The sequence below is a fragment of the Sorex araneus genome, chromosome 2, assembly GCF_027595985.1.
Source record: "Sorex araneus isolate mSorAra2 chromosome 2, mSorAra2.pri, whole genome shotgun sequence".
Taxonomy (NCBI): Eukaryota; Metazoa; Chordata; class Mammalia; order Eulipotyphla; family Soricidae; genus Sorex; species Sorex araneus.
The window spans coordinates 137,242,760-137,259,421 of NC_073303.1; the positions used below are offsets into that span (position 1 = coordinate 137,242,760).

General features: G+C 41.9%; 1 protein-coding gene across 1 annotated transcript in view; it reads right to left on the reverse strand.

Moving 5' to 3' along the window:
* Positions 1-2,981: 2,981 nt before the first annotated feature.
* Positions 2,982-16,662, reverse strand: part of CASR (calcium sensing receptor) — a 30,401-nt gene continuing 16,720 nt past the window's right edge. Inside the window, exons 4-6 of the mRNA XM_004606678.2 lie at positions 8,749-8,979; positions 5,689-5,812; positions 2,982-4,486 (exon numbers count right to left, since the gene is read on the reverse strand). Coding sequence (XP_004606735.2) covers positions 2,982-4,486; positions 5,689-5,812; positions 8,749-8,979 — 1,860 coding nt within the window. The remainder of the gene's footprint in view (positions 4,487-5,688; positions 5,813-8,748; positions 8,980-16,662) is intronic.

Below are 16,662 nucleotides of genomic sequence, written 5' to 3' on the forward strand. Positions count from 1 at the left end.
GTCATCTGTTCTAGGGCACTCGGGTTTTTTCCAGATTCTGGCTATTGTAAATAGTCCTGCGATGAACATATAAATGCAGATGTCATTTTGACTATACTTTTTTGCTTCTCTGGGATATATTCCCAGCAGTGGTATTGCTGGGTCAAATGGGAGCTCAATTTTTAATTTTTTGAGAAGAGTCCATATTGTTTTCCAAAAGGGATGAACCAGTTGGCATTCCCACCAGCAGTGTAGAAGGGTCCCTTTCTCCCCACATCCTCTCCAACAGTGGTTGCTTTTGTTCTTTTGGGTGTGTGCTATTCTCTGTGGTGTGAGAATAAGTAATTTTTGAGGGCTGGGGTAGAAAGTTCTCAGAGTTCATAGGAAATGTTGATGTTCAAGGAACATCTTCTGTATACCACAAAGACTCTCCTCCAAGAAAGAAGAAATTTCTGAACTCACTCCCCAAATACAAATTCATTCAGAAAACTCTGAAGTTACTTAGAAAACCCTAACTTACTGACATGATGTTATTGTGGAATTTGAAACATAAACTAGGTTATTATAGAAGAAAAACAAAAGATTGTTTTAAAACCCCAGATTTTGTACAGAAACTTTCCCCATGATGTTGAATCTATCTTCTGACAAAAATTATCAGGAGAGATTCTTTGCAAATACATTGAAATGAAACTCAGTGTAAATATGTTTTCATAGATGGTCTCCTCCAGATGAGCTATAGGGATGCATCTTTTTTTTTCACAATAATTATACTGTAGACTATTCCACACAGTTATTTTGGCATAGGGAAATCAAGCTATCAAACTTTCAGCTTTGTGTTTGTCTCTCTTTGTGTGTTTTAAGATCAAGTGAAATGTTAACTATTAAACATAAGACTTCCCTCAGATCTGTTACTTGTTCAGAAGTATGAGAGGGGTGGGCACAATAGGCTGGTGCAGGTGGGTGCCACCCTCGCCCCCTTCTGGCTGGGTGAATAGATACCCCACCAGGGTTTTTCTGAGTGAGTTGTTCTCTTAGTTATAGTCTCCCATGGCACCTTCCAATGTCTTTAGTTGATGGTGGTTGTGGGGTATGGTGATCAAGCTGAGGGCCTTTTGTATATGTAGAACTTATTTTCTATTATAGTCTATGTCCCGAGACCCTCCTCCAATGCCTTTTCACACAAATTAATAGCCTTCATTATCAGCAGGTTTCTGTAAACACTGTGGAAAGGAAGCCCTCTAGAAGAAAGTGGTCACAGGAAGACATTATCAGGAGCTTTGATGCCTCACCCAGACCTACCAGCACAAAGAGCAGCATTTAGAGTGCCCTGAAAAACTTCTACCAGGTGGGCAAATCTTCTTTGGTGTTGGAAATCTGGGTGCCAGAACCAGAGGTGGAGCAATAATAGCCTTTTGGTGAACTAGCTTCTTCAGTATGAGCAACGTTATTAGGGCAGACTCCTTGAACTGGACCCCAGAAATCTTGAGTTTCTTATGAGAAATTTGTTGTGATCAGTGGGTTTGTCTTAGAATCTTCATAGTAAACTAAAAAATTTTTCTATGTGAAACAAGTGAAAAAAGTAATTACAACGTTAGGCATCATATTAGCTAATATTTATTTAGTGCTTACTATGTGATAGGCACTATGCTAAAGTACTTTACATACATTATCCTATTTAATCCACGTAAGAGTTCTGAAGGCAAAGAATGATAATTATCCCCAGTTTAAGACAAAGAAGCTGAGGCTTTAGCGAGGTTTAGTTTTCTGCCCATGGGTCATCCAATCTGTGAGTGACCAACCCAAGGCTTCAATCCAGGGGTCTCTCTGCCTTTCCAGCCCTGGATGATCCCTACGCAGACTCCCAGTGCTGGAGAGAATATAGAATGGCAGTTGGAGAAACCAGAGTATGGTGGTGCACCAGCCTAGTATCCCATGAGCTTTCTTGAGACCAAATATAGTGTCCCACAACTGATATGGGACAAGGACTGGAAACTTTTTTCTCTTTCGAGGCAAGTATATGTCTAGTTTCAGGAAGCCTCTGGTACAGGGATGGGGGAGTTTCTGGTCTTCTGGGGGCCACATGAAGATTAGTTCAAGGGGATGAGGACAGTGAGTGGGCAAGAAAAATGGAACTCCATAATACTGCCTTATATAAACCAGACTGTGAGTTTTTTTTTTTAGCTTATGTTGTCCATGGGCTGCTACAAAAGAATAATTTTCTTAAGAATAAAGCAACATAGAGCAATGTTAATTACAGATACAGCTCATTGGTATGATGCAGTCCTGTTCCAACAATTTGAGGCAATTCTTGTGATCATGCAATCTAAACGCAGGGTCAAGATCACATCCTAGAAAACATCAGAAAGATGGGTACAGAAGGGACACTAACTTTCTAGATGTCACATGATAGTAGCAGCAGCAGCAGCAGCAGCAAGAGAACAATATTTTATGGTTTTCATAAATAGGAGGGGGACACAATCACCTTATGATTTAGAACATTTAAAGTTCTTCCCACTGTCGAGGTGTTGGGGGAACATTCTGTCTTTCAGACTTTGTAGTGGTGTCAGATCTGATGTCCTATCTTTCTGTACACTCTTGCTTCTGGACCAGGCTATCCATAAAGTTCTGGGAAGATACTTGTATGTCTGTGTACATGTATACACATATATTGTCTATATATGAAAGGAAAGCCTTGGTTTCATCTTTGGGCTCTTGGGTGGGATGGAACAGAGGAAGAGACTAGAACAATACATCTGACTAAGGCTCTCAGTGTGACAGATACAACCACAGAAGCATGTGACTCTCTCTCTTTTGTTTTCTTTTTAAAGGGAACAGGAGCCGATTCACTGTCATTGGAGACAGTGCAACTAAACCAGAGAGAGTTGGTTTATCTATTATATTTCTTTCCTTAAAGGAAGGAGACTAGGGTTCTCCTTCTCCCTTTCTGAGAGCATGATGCTGGGAAACCTCTCTGAATTCTCCCCGACTGGCCTCCTTGCATTTTATGAATGCATTATGTTTTCTGTGACAGTGCTGCCTGCCCCGCTGATGACAAAGCTCCGGGAACTGGACACTACCAGCGCTGGGGACATCTCTTCACGACCCTCCATCTCTGGCTGGTGCTCCCCACCCACAGGTCCTGGCAGTCCTGCTTCCTGTGGGCTCAGTTCCAAGTCAGCCTCCTCGCCCTGCAGCGGGGGTAACGCCTGGTGTCTGGTCAGGGCATCGTTGCTTTTCTGCGTCTCCAAGGAGTTCTGGTGCGTGGAATTTCTGGGAGTCAGGGCGCTCTTCTGAGGCTCATCGAAGCTCAGTGAGAAGGTGACTGTGCCGCTGCCAAAGATTACTTTCTGCTTGCACCTGGGTGGTTGCTGGGACTGCGGCGTTGGCGGCTGCTGCTGCAGCTGCGGTGGCTGCTCCTGTGGGGCCAGGGCCAGTGGCTGCTGCTGCTTCTGCCTCTCGGGCGGCGGGAAGGGGTCTTCGCTGTTGCTCTTGCTGCTGATGGAGGAGGAGGGGGTGGAGCCCGTGGAGCCCCCGAGGCTGCTGGAGCGCTTGCGGGAGACGTTGCTGCGGCGCAGGGTGGCCCGCGCGGCCACTTTGAAAGCGTGAGCCGCGGTACTGCAGCGCACCTCCTCGATGGTGTTGCGGGAGGGCTTGAAGAGGATGATGTACACCTTATTGAAGAAGATGCAGGCCAGCAGGCCGAAGCTGGCAGCTAGGATGGCGATGACCTCCACGGCGGAGACAAACTTGCCATAGGTGCTGGCGTAGGCTGGGATGAAGGAGATCCAGACGATGAAGAAGATGAGCATGCTGAAGGTGATGAACTTGGCCTCGTTGAAATTCTCGGGCAGCTTTCGGGATTTGAAGGCGAAGAAGAAACAGATGGCAGCCAGCAGACAGGTGTAGCCAATCAGGAAGCCCAGCGCCATGAGCGAGCCCTCGTGGCACGTGATGAAGATGATCTCATCCTCCAGCTCGTGGTTGCGGTAGCTGGACGGGGGAGCGGTGTACAGCCAGATCACACAGATGACAATCTGCATGAAGGTGCAGAGGAAAACGAGCAGGAACTGCAGGTTGAGCCCCCACCACTTCCGGTGAAAGCTGGTGGGGATCTTGGCCTCAAACACCAGGAGGACACGGTTGGTTTTCACCAGGATGCAGGAGATACACAGCACGAAGCTGATGCCGAAGGCTGGCTGACGGAGGCGGCAGGTCCAGTCCTGGGGCTCCCCAATGAAGAACAGGGAGCTGGAGAAACAGCAGAGAAGGGAGAAGAGGAGGAGGTAGGACAGCTCTCGGTTTGTGGCCTTGACGATGGGTGTGTTGCGGAACTTGATGAAGACACCCAGTACGAAGGCGGTCAGAAAAATGCCCAGCACCGCAAACAATGTGAGGGCTATTCCAAAGGGTTCTGTCCAGGACAGAAACTCAATCTCCTTGGCAATGCAGGAAGTGTGGTTCTCATTGGACCAGAAGTCATCTGGGCACTTGTCACAGGCACTTGCATCTGTAAAATGGCCCAGGGAAGACTTAGTTACTGTATAGTCCCGATGAAATGTGTGAATTTAATATGTGTGATGGGAAGGGCACAAAAAGGTTACCTGATGCAATCAATTAAAATTTTCCTCATTGTTGAATTAATTGAAACTTCTTACATCATCAAATAATATATTGAGTTCTAAACTATGTTTACTACTATACTTAATTTTATATGTCTGGTATTTTTCTATACACATGGTGGTGGTGGTGGTGGTGGTGGTGTGTGTGTGTGTGTGCTACATCTTCTTTCAGCAGCTACTGCTGATACTTGTAGCAGAGAATAATCAATTTTTTCTAGACAGGAGGTCTGTCTACACACCACAGAGCTGACATAGCCCATCAACCCATCAAACACTGACAGAGTCCATCTCAGACTTATTTTAGGTATATTCAGGAGTTTTATGGGCTTGTCATAGATTTCCTCTTGGTCAATGGTCTGTCACCCCTGGTCCACAGACTGGTGCTGGTCTACAGGTGTAGAATGATTGAAAACAACTGGTCTACTGCTCAGTCATAACTGCCTGTTTATGGTCTAGTGTGCAGGACTGGTGCTACTCTGAAGTTGTAAAAAAGTTAAAGAAAACTTCTGCAGACCAATAGAAAGAATTAATATGTCTGACCTATGCCTTCCTCACACAGCACACATGGTTTTTCAATAAGAATCTGTAGACTCTTATTATAGTTCTGCGACTGAGAGTCAAGCGATGGATGTTTCTTATCTCTGCTATATCCTAGGCAGAGTAATATGGTGAGTCAAAGGAGCCTGGGCTTTGATAGGAATTCGGATTCTGCCATTGCTAACTAGCTCCATGACTGTGTTAGTTTCCTCAGTACATCTTCCCTGTACCTAAATTTCCTCATATGCAAAATGGAAGCAAAAATGATTTCATCATTATGGTGATAAAATGTCAATTATCATTAACTTTTATAGAGTATTTCCAATATTCCCAGTAAAGGTTTTATTTTACAAGCATTTATCTAGATGTAACAGGTGTGCTGATGGTATTACAAAGAGATATACTATTGATTTTTTGATTCCCTATCTCCTCCCCATGTAATATTTGAACATACCCTGTTAGATGAGAAACTGTGCTAAATACCTCCTCAAGGATTCCAGGCCCCAAAGTGAACTAAACTCTAAACTGTGTCCCTCAGGGGCTGTTTTTTTACCTGTCTCATCACTGTACTCTCCATCAGGACACTCCACGCATTCAAAGCAGCAAGTAGGCTCCCCTTCGATGATGCCTTTCCTGGTCCCTGCCAGGCAGTCTCTACTGCAGTTGGAAAAAGGTACCTACAGGATGGAGATCACAAAAGTGAGTCAGTGGTCTAGCTCCTGTGACATTTGCAGGAATGGGACCAATAATCAGAGCCAAAGATCCAGCCTCATTTCAGGCAAAGGTAAATGAGGAAATGAGAGGTCTTTGTTCCTCTTATGTTCAAAAAAGAGAGATGGTTAAGGAAAAGAGAAAGATGATGTGTTTGTGTATGCGTGCTCACACACACACACACACACACACACACAATAAACCATCAGTACCAAGGGTGAAATTTTGGTTCTGTATTCTGTCCTTTCACTGGTGTACCCTTTGACAGGTAGCTATGCTGTGCAAACTGTCTTTCAGAACAGGAACTGCTAGAGTGGGAAAAGTTTCTCTGTCCTTCGTGGTTTGTTCCTGTATAGAGACTGGTTCCCTATCTGTCCCTGCCTATCCATCCACTGCCCCTGTTTTTCTTCTAATGGAAGCACACACACACAAACTCACACACAAGCAAACACCATACATACACACACACACAATGGAACGCAAGGAAGATTAATTCCTGGTGTTCCACACATTAACCGAAAATCCTCCTTAAATAATCTCCCTTTCCATCTCTTTTACTCATATTTATTCTTCCTGGGAGTAAAAATTCCAGAAAAAAAGTATGGACAGACCTACACACAGAGGACAGTCATAAGGGGAGATGCAGGGAGGGATGAAGGGACATTTGTATGGAAGGGACACTCAATTTTACAGTGAATTGCAATTCTGCAATAAATTTAATTAATTAATTTGATTTTTGGGTCACACCCAGTGATACACAGGGGTTACTTCTGGCTCTGCACTTAGGAATTACTCCTGGTGGTGCTCAGGGAACCATATGGGATGCTGGGAATCAAACCCAGGTCGGCCATGTGTAAGGCTAATGCCCCATCCACTGTGCTATCGCTCCAGCTCCCAATTCTGTAGTTTTAAGACTCTGAGGGTGATATTGGAGATTCTTCCAACAACTCATAGAGTCAGGCAAGATAGGCACAAAAAGGTCAAAAGGAATCTCAGAGTCCATGTGAGTGTTACTGGGAATGGCTGAGATCCCTTGAGTACTGCTTGAGAGAACCCCCTCCCCTAAGAAAGAACCCAAATAAAATGGATCAGAAATCTATATTTGTTAATTACTAATAAAAAGAAAGCTGCAATAGTTACTTTAATTTCAGATAAATAGGTTTTAATTATTTCCTTAATGGGCTTAAAGTTAATTTGATTAATTCTAATCTTTTTTCCTAATCATTAGATGTTCATATTTGAATTACTTTTGGTTATTTTTAATAAATACTGTCCAAAGCAAAAGCTGGAACAATATTCTCACATCTAATTAAATGTTTCCTTTACCACTTACTTCTCCCTTTGCCGCAAAGACCTACCCTAGATAACTATTATCCTGTGCTGATCAGAAGCAAAGTATATAAAGTTTCTGGTAATAGAGCATCCTAATCCTATATAAATTCTGTAAGAGATTCAGAAAATTTAAGATAGAAACACTTTCCAACTCATTGTAAAAGTTTTTGCTATGGTCACGACAGCAATATTTGTCTGTGAATATATTGGCCTATAATTATCTTATATTGTTCTTGTCTTGGTGTAACGATGATACTGTATTTATTAAATGAGTTAGTAACATTTCCTTTTGGTTTCTGTAAGGTTGTGGATGGCAAAATAATGGGTCAACATATGCCATTAGAGACAATCAATTCTTCACATTAATTGGAGTAAAATGTAAATGAATTATTTAATAGTGGGGGCAGGTAATAGTATAGCTGAAATATCTAGGTCCTATACCATTTGAATCTGATAATTTAGACAGAATTAATGGAAAGAGGAGTATATCTATGGAACTCCCAAATCTTAGTCTGAAAAATGTCATAGCATTTATCATTGTGAATATTTCTTCTGAGGTAGAAGCTAGTAAAGACTTGTACAGTGTGGACGAGCATCATAGAAGTTTATTATAGATATTCCCCAGGATAAATCTACCCTGCATCTTGAGAGACTTCAGAGATTACAGCATCTCATGAACCTAAAGTTTTTGGCAAAAGGATGGAGTTGGATGTGGTCATATTATATAATAAGTGGTCTAAGATCATCAAGAGTGATAACTGAAAAGCAAATTCAAGGAGAAATGTATTAGGTCTCATTCCGTTTTCTTGAAAGAGTTAAAGAGAATTCCCTGTTCAGGGTCTGTTTTGATAGAAGTGGGTCCTCAGTGGCCTGCTGCTTTCAGGAACCAATCATCATAAAATCATCTTTATCTCAGCATAACATTTATCTTTTATAAAGTGCACATTTATTGGGTGGTGAGATTCTGGTTATTAAGTTTCTGGATGCAGTATTTAAAATTTCTTTTGGGGGAGGCATACATGGCAATACTCAGGGGCTATTTCTGGCTCAATGTTTGAGTAATCCCTGATGGTACTAAGGATTGAACTAAGGTCAGCTGCATGAAAATAAGCTCCTTACTTCCTGCACCATCTCTCTAGTCCCAATACATTGAGGTTTAGGGACAGGAATGAGCCTGATTTAAGCACCTTATTTATTGACTGGATTTTTGGACCACAACCCTAGCTCTGAACTCTTGGCAGTACTCAAGGGATCTAACCAGTGTTGGATGCATGCAAGGCAAGTACTTCAATCTCTGAAACATCTCTCCCGCTCATGAGAGAAAATAAAAAAATAAACAAACAGCAAACTACCATTGAAAAGGGTGAGATTTTGGTTATGGATTAGTCCTTTCATGGTGCCCTTTGATGGATAGATGTGCTGTGCAGACTGTCTTTTACAGCAGAAAACTGCTGGAGGGAAGGACAGTTCCTAGGTCCTCTGTGGTTTGTTCCTTTGCAGACTCTGGTTCCTTATCTGTCCCTGCTTATCCACTCACTGTCCCAGCTTTCATTCTGCTAGAAGCACATACCTCCCTGGAGAACCCGCTCCACAGAATTTTCTCCTCGTTGATGAAGAGCCTTTCTCCCTTCTTGGCATAGACGTTGTAATATCCAACCTCCTTAAACACAATGGAACCATCCTCTGGGGAGAGATGCCAGTTGATGATGGAGTAGTTTCCCACCAGGTCACCACATTCATCAAAAGTCACCTGCTCCCCCATGTTGTTGGTAAAATTAATATGTCGTAAATGCTTCAGGACCTAAAGAGAAATAGAGATGAATGTTTTCAACACAAGTCACAGAATTGCTATGTATGGATATGTAGATTGAACACTATACAGGACAATAAGTTATTTGTTTTTACTAAGTGGAAAACTAAGTTTTACTAACTTGAAGATAAAGTGCTTTCTTATAATGTACCCTGAAGTAGTTGCATGTGGTAGAGCAGCCTCAGTAAACTATGGGCTTTATTTGATACTCAAATTATAGCTGTGACTTAAAGTACTTGAATTCAGGAAAGGAAATAAGTGAGAAGGGAGTGGAAAAAAAAAGATAGGAGGCATTGGGGAGAGTCCAGAGCATCCTGTTGTAATAGTAATGTCCAGTCCTCTGATATGTATAAGCTTTATCAGTCACAAAGCTCTTCTACAAAAAAATTTAGTAAAAATAATTATGAAATCCTACTAGCTATTTTACTGCCTCTAAGGTACATACATCATTGACTACATTCATTTTATTCAATATTTATCTATCTATAATCCTCACCACAAATAGTACTATTACTCCCATTTCATTTTTTGCCTTTTATTTATTAATTTATTTGTTTATTTATTTGTTTATTGACATTTTGGGTCACACCTAGCTGTGATCAGGGATTACTCCTGGCTCTGTGCTCAGGAATCACTCCTGACAGTGCTCTGGGGACCATAAGCAATGCCAGGGAATGAACTTGGGTCAGCTGTATGCAAGGCAAGTATCTTAGCTCCTATATGATTTCTCTGGTGTCAACTCCGATTTTATTGACAGGGAAACTGAAGCATAGAAAAGTGAATTATCTTTTCTTCTCTCCCTGACTTTGTTTAATGTGACCCCAGCTTACCATCTAAATTGTAGCAAAAGGCAAGATTTCACCTTTTTTTATAGATGAACAGAATTCCAAAAGCATGAAGATGAATATTGTTGTAAAGTATGTTATTATCATCATCATCATAACAACAACAACAACAAAAATAATAGAGCTAGGGAGATATTATAAGGATAAAAGCACATGCCTTGGGTCAGTCCTAGCCTAGGGTTCTAGCCTAGTCAGTCCCCTAGGACCATATGGTCCTGCATGCATTGCCACATCAGACCTGAAGGCCCCAGAGTACCTCTGGGGTGGCCTTGGTGGGCCAGACCACACATCTCAAGGGTCAGTACTCTTTCAGTCCTTGATTTGAACACTAGCCCTTTTGGTTGAAAGTTACTGAAAGGGGCCTTGGACTTCCTGGTCATTGCTTGGAAGGTACCTCCAAAATTAAAAAAAAGTTTTTTTTAATTACAGGAAGGAGAAAAATATGTTTTTAAAAAATAAATTAAGGGGCCAGGCATGTAACTTGGTGGCAGAGAACTTGCCTTGAGTGTATAAGGTTTGCCCTATGGCCAAAAAGAAAAAGAAAAAAATGTATACATTTTAAAGGAAAAGAGAAGTATCTTGTCTGCGGTCACACACCAGTGCCTCAAAGCCAGCACCCTTAATGACTATTCTTGTTGCTATGTTAGTAATCTGTCTCTGCTTTCTACATGCTCCATATACAGGCTAAGAATGGCTTGTCTTTTATTCAGAACCCAACCAGTAAGAGGAGTCATACAGAGTGTGAAATGGGGTTTACTCTGTGAACTCACTTCTATAACAGCGCATTCTCATGGGGCTTTTCCCTCTCTTTGTTCTGAGAGCTTTTCCTTACCCAGCTAAAGAGAGTTAGCCAGGGGCTAGAAGATGCTTCCCTCTGCTCTGTGGTTTTGTTCATTTAGAGCAGTGGTGGTTTTCAACCTTTTAACACCTAAGGGTCAGTGAAAATAGGAGATATATTTCACAGACTACTAAGGCAGAAGTAAAAATCATTATAGTAAGTATATTCACACAACAATGGTTAAAAAATACTCTCATTTGATCAGGTACATCATGTCTAAGGATAAATGCAATAACCTTTTCCAAAGACTGGAAAGGAAATTTTGTGGACTGGCACTGGTTTGAGGACTGGAGGTTGAAAAATGGTGATTTAGAGGCACCTTTCCCTTTTATCATTATGATGATGATGATGATGATGATGATGATGATGATGGTGGTGGTGGTGGTGGTGATGGTGAGGGGATCATAAATGTGAAGCCTGTACTTTATGACTGAGTTATATTCCCAGTCAACCATTTCTCCCTCATGATTTTTTTTTTTTTGCTTTTTGGGTCACACCTGGCAATGCACAGGGGTTATTCCTGGCTCATGCACTCAGGAATTACTCCTGGTGGTGCTTGGGGGACCATTGGGATGCTGGGAATCGAACCCAGGTCAGCCGCGTGCAAGGCAAATGCCCTACCTGCTGTACTACCGATCCAGCCCCTCTCCCTCATGTTTTAGTCACACTTATTGTTACTTGGGGGACTATGAGGTTCCACTGATTGAACCTGAAATTCCTGCATACAACCATTTTGCCCCAACCATTATACTTAATGTTCTGAAAAATCAACATCTAATTGGGTTGGACTCCATCTAATGGATGACCGTATTTAATCTTTTGGTGGTTCAGACCCAGGACCTAACATCCACATGGATCTGAAAACACAACCTTTCTCCCTCCCTCCTTCCTTTCACACATTATTTTGCATGTGTGAGACCCAGGATTTCACACATGGAAAATAAATACTGCTATGCTCCATCTCTGGCCACATTCCTTTGTTTATATATCAACTCTTCTTCCTTACCTTCCTCAGGAAGAAAAGACCTTATCTCCTCCTGAATAAAGTGGTGCTGTAATCTTGTTTTTACCCTAATATTCCCCTATCTTGACACTCCTATTCACTTAAAGCAATTATCCTTGAAGTCGGTGATACCATCTGCAGTTATGTATGTCAATTACTATATTAACATTTACAATACTCACTCATTTGGTTCTCATAGTAATTCTATGGATAGTAACTATTATTTATTGCATTTTATATATGAGAAAGTAAAGATATAGGGAGGTCCAAAGCTTGCCAAAATCATAGAACTAGTTAATGCTGGAGCTGTCATTTAGACTTAAACTTAGCTTTTCTGTTATATAATACCGCCTCCAAAATAGTGTATGGTGTTTATAGCAAGTACTTGTCAGAGCTAAGTAAACAATCCTTATCCTTATTATATCACTGTATCACTGTCATCCTGTTGCTCATCAATTTGCTCAAGCAGGCACCAGTTACATCTCTATTGTGAGACTTGTTACTGTTTTTGGCATACCAAATATGCCACAGGTAGCTTGCCAGGCTCTGCCATTGGGTGAGATACTCTTGGTAGCTTGCCAGGCTCTGTGAGGGGGTGGAGGAATAAAACCCAGGTCGGCTGTGTGCAAGGCAGTAAATACCTCAAATACCCTACCCGCTGTACTATCGCTCCAGCCCATCCTTATTATATATATTCACATAATATATATTTTGACATGTATATTTTAAAATTTGAATTTTGAAAATGAATTGTTCTTATTTGAAAAATACTTTTAAAAGTACACTTAGTGGTAAGTTTGAGTTAACCTAAATTTCCTTCTTTCAATTCTAGCCCTTTGAATCATTGCTCTGGTCCCAGATTCTTGGCACTCGTTGTGCCAGGCAAGAAACTCTCATTCTGTCCTCAGCTTTCTGCAGTGAAGCTCTCCACTCACTGACAGGTGAACACAGAGAGGAACTGAGCAAGAGCATTTAGGTAGTCATCTTCCACATTGGTCATACTATATAGACAGACCAGTGACTCAAAGATCATGGCTGGGGGCCGGAGAGAGAGTACAGCATGTCTCATTCTCTTTCTTTAGTTGTTCATTCAGCATTTTTTAACTAAACAAGAAGGACCGAGTATACATGCTTTAGGGAGAAAAGATAAACTGAGTGACTGACATACTTCATGCATGGACTGCTCCTTTCCGCACAGGGAATGAAGAGGGGCACTGTAAAGGGAAAGAGTTATTCCCTATCAACTCTCAGGGGTCACATACTATAGTTCTAGTAAGTGATGCTGAACATAGAATCCAGGATTCCCCCATGCAAATTTTGTGCTTTAGTTTTTTAAGGTATTTCCCAGCCCTGTTCTTATTTTTTTTTCTTTTTAGCTTTTTTGGGTCACGCCCAGCAATGCTCAGGGGTTACTCTTGGCTCTGCACTCAGGAATTCCTCCTGGCGGTGCTCGAGGGACCATATGGGATGCTGGGAATCAAACCTGCGTCGGCCGAGTGCAAGGCAAATGCTCCACCTGCAGTTCTATTGCTCCAGCCCCTGTTCTTATTCATAATTAACTTTTTTTAAGTTTTTTTTTTTTTTTGCTTTGTGGGTCACACCTGGCGTTACACAGGGGTTACTCCTGGCTCATGCACTCAGGAATTACTCCTGCCAGTATATGGGGAACCATATGGGATGCTGGGAATTGAACCCGGGTTGGCCGTGTGCAAAGCAAACACCATACCCACTGTGTTATAGCTTTAGCCTATAATTAACTAAAAAGTTAATCATAATTAAATTTTTTGAGGTGCAGTTTACATAGGGTTAAGGGTACCCATCTAAATAGTGTAGTTCTGAATTTTGGCTAATGTAAATACCAGTACCATCAAACCCCAAAGGATCCCTGATGTCCCTTCCAATTTTATCCCCCACTTGCAGAAACTTCTTTGTTTATCTATTGTTAAAGATAAAATATCCTATTAATGGAATTATATAGCAGGTACTGTATCACTGTCATCCTGTTGCTCATCGATTTGCTCAACTGGGCACCAGTAATGTCTCCATTGTGAGACTTGTTGTTACTGCTTTTGGCATATCGAATACACCATGGTAGCTTGCCAGGCTCTGCTGGATGGGCGAGATACTCTCGGTAGCTTGCCAGGCTCTCCGAGAGGGGCAAAGGACTCGGACCCAGATCGGCCATGTGCAAGGCAAATGCCCTACCCTCTGTGCTATAGCTCCAGCCCCTTGTTATGAATAATCCTCTAAAAATGGTCCACAAAAAGTTTCCTTAGAGGGAAGTGTGTTGTATCTCACCCTGGAGACATTAAGCTCTTGAATATGAGATTACTAACATGTTCTTTAGGGCTGAGACTCATGTACTTCTTGTAGTTGATTAATGCAGGACCACATCGGGGGTCAAACTCACAGCCTCTCACATATAAGGCTGGCACCTGATCACTGAGCCACGCTTAGTCCCCCCACCCCCTCCTCGAGAATCTAGATTTGGAGCCTAAGTCTTCACTTATCATCTTACATCACCTTGAACAAGCCACCTGATGTTTCTGTGCCAGATTCCTCCTGAATCCTGACCTGGCCACAGTTGCAGCAACCACCACCTCCCTGCGGAAACTTGCAGCTGCCCCAGTAGGTAGGTACTTACATTTTTCAGTAGGTACTTAAACTTTTAAATTTTTTTGTTTTTGGACCATAGCCGGAGGTTCTTGGGGCTTATGCCTCTTACTTAGGGATCACTTCTGGTTGGACTTAGATGAATCATATGTGATTCTGGGGATCAAATTGGGTTGGTAGTATGCAAGACAAGTGCCTTATCCACTGTACTATCACTCCAGTCCTACAGTAGGTCCTACTAAAATTTACCTGGATTTGTTTTTGTTTTCATTTAGCATTGTGTTTTATGATTTACCCATATTGTTGTGTGTGTGTTTGCCTTTGAGTTTGACAATTTCCACGAAGTTGTCCTTTTCACAAATATTAGATATCCTTCAAGAAACATCAAAAAATTAAAAATTTTCCACAATTATGCCTCAGAAAATCAAGTACCTATGAATCAGCTTAACTAAGGAGGTAAAGGACCTGTACAAAGAAAACTACAAAACGCTACTTTAAGAAATAAAAGAGGTTGGAGGAAATGGGAAGATATCCCCTGCTCATGGATTGGGAGAATTAACATTGTCAAAATGGCAATACTCCCCACAGCATTGTACAAATTCAATGTGATCCCTATAAGGAACCCATGACATTCTTCAAAGAAATGGAGCGAACACTCCTGAAATTCATATGGAACAATAAGGCCCCACAAATAGCTAAAGCAATTCTTGGGAAAAATAAGATGGGAGGCATCACCTTCCCCAACCTCAAACTATACTACAAAGCAGAAATAATTAAAACAGCATGGTACTGGAAAAAAGGCAGAGCTGAAGACCAATGGAATAGGGTTGAATATTCTAACACACACCCTCAAATATATGATCATCTAATCTTTGATAAGGGAGCAAGATATGAGAAGTGGAACAAGGAAAGCCTCTTTAACAAATGGTGCTGGCAAAACTGGACAGCTACATGCAAAAAATGGGCTCAGACCTCTACCTAACACCATGCACAAAAGTCAGATCAAAATGGATTAAAGGCCTGAACATCAGACCAGAATCCATCAGATACACTGAAGACAAGGTCGACAGAACCCTCCATGACATTGAAGCTAAAGGTATCTTTAAAGGTGACACACCATTGGCCAAGAAAATGGAAACAGAGATAAACAAATGGGACTACCTTAAATTGAGAAGCTTCTGCACCTCAAAAGATAGAGTGACCATAATACAAAGACAGTCTACAGAATGGGAAAGAATATTCACCCAATATCCATCTGACAAGGAGTTGATATCATGGATTTAAAAGGCACTGGTTGAACTCCACAAGAAGAAATCATCCATCCCATCAGAAAATAGGGCGATGAAATGAACAGAAACTTCCTCAAAGAAGAAATCCAAATGACCAAAAGACACATGAAAAAATGTTCCTCATCACTAATCAAGGAGATGCAGATCAAAACAATAATGAGATACCATCTCACACCACAGAGACTGGCCCATATCAAAAGAACAAAAGCAACTGGTGTTGGCGCAGATGTGGGGAGAAAGGGACTCTCCTTCACTGCTGGTGGGAATGCCAACTGGTTCAGCCCTTTTGGAAAGCTGTATGGACGCTTCTCAAAAAATTAGAAATTGAGCTCCCATTTGACCCAGCAATACCACTTCTGGGAATATATCCCAGAGGTGCAAAAAAGTATAGTTGAAATGACATCAGCACTTATATGTTCATTGCAGCACTGTTTACAATAGCCAGAATATGGAAAAAACCCAAGTGCCCGAGAATAGATGACTGGTTAAAGAAACTTTGGTACATCTACACAATGACATACTATGCAGCTGCTAGAAAAGATGAAGTCATGAAATTTGCATGTAGGTGGATCAACATGGAAAATATCATGATAAGTGAAACGAGTCAGAGAGAGAGGGACAGACAAAGAGAGATTGCACTCATTTGTGGAATATAAAGTAACAGAACAGGAGACTAACACCCAAGAACAGTAGAGATAAGTACCAGGAGGATTACCCCACAGCTTAGAAGCTGGCCTCACATGATGGAGGAAAAGGCAGCTCAGATAGAGAAGGGACCACCAAGTAAAGGGTGCTAGAGGGCCCACTTGGGATGGGAGATGTGGGCTGAAAGTAGACTATAGACCGAACATGATGGCCACTTAATACTTCTATTGCAAACCACAGCACCCCAAAGGAGAGAGAGAGCAAAAGGGAATGCCCTGTCACAGAGGCAGAGTGGGATGGAGGGAACAGGGTGGGGGTGGTGGGAGGGATGGTGGGAGGGATCATTGGTGGTGGAAAATGGGCACTGGTGGAGGGATAGGTACTCCAGCATTGTATGACTGAAACACAAGCATGAAAATTTGCAAGTCTGTAACGGTGATT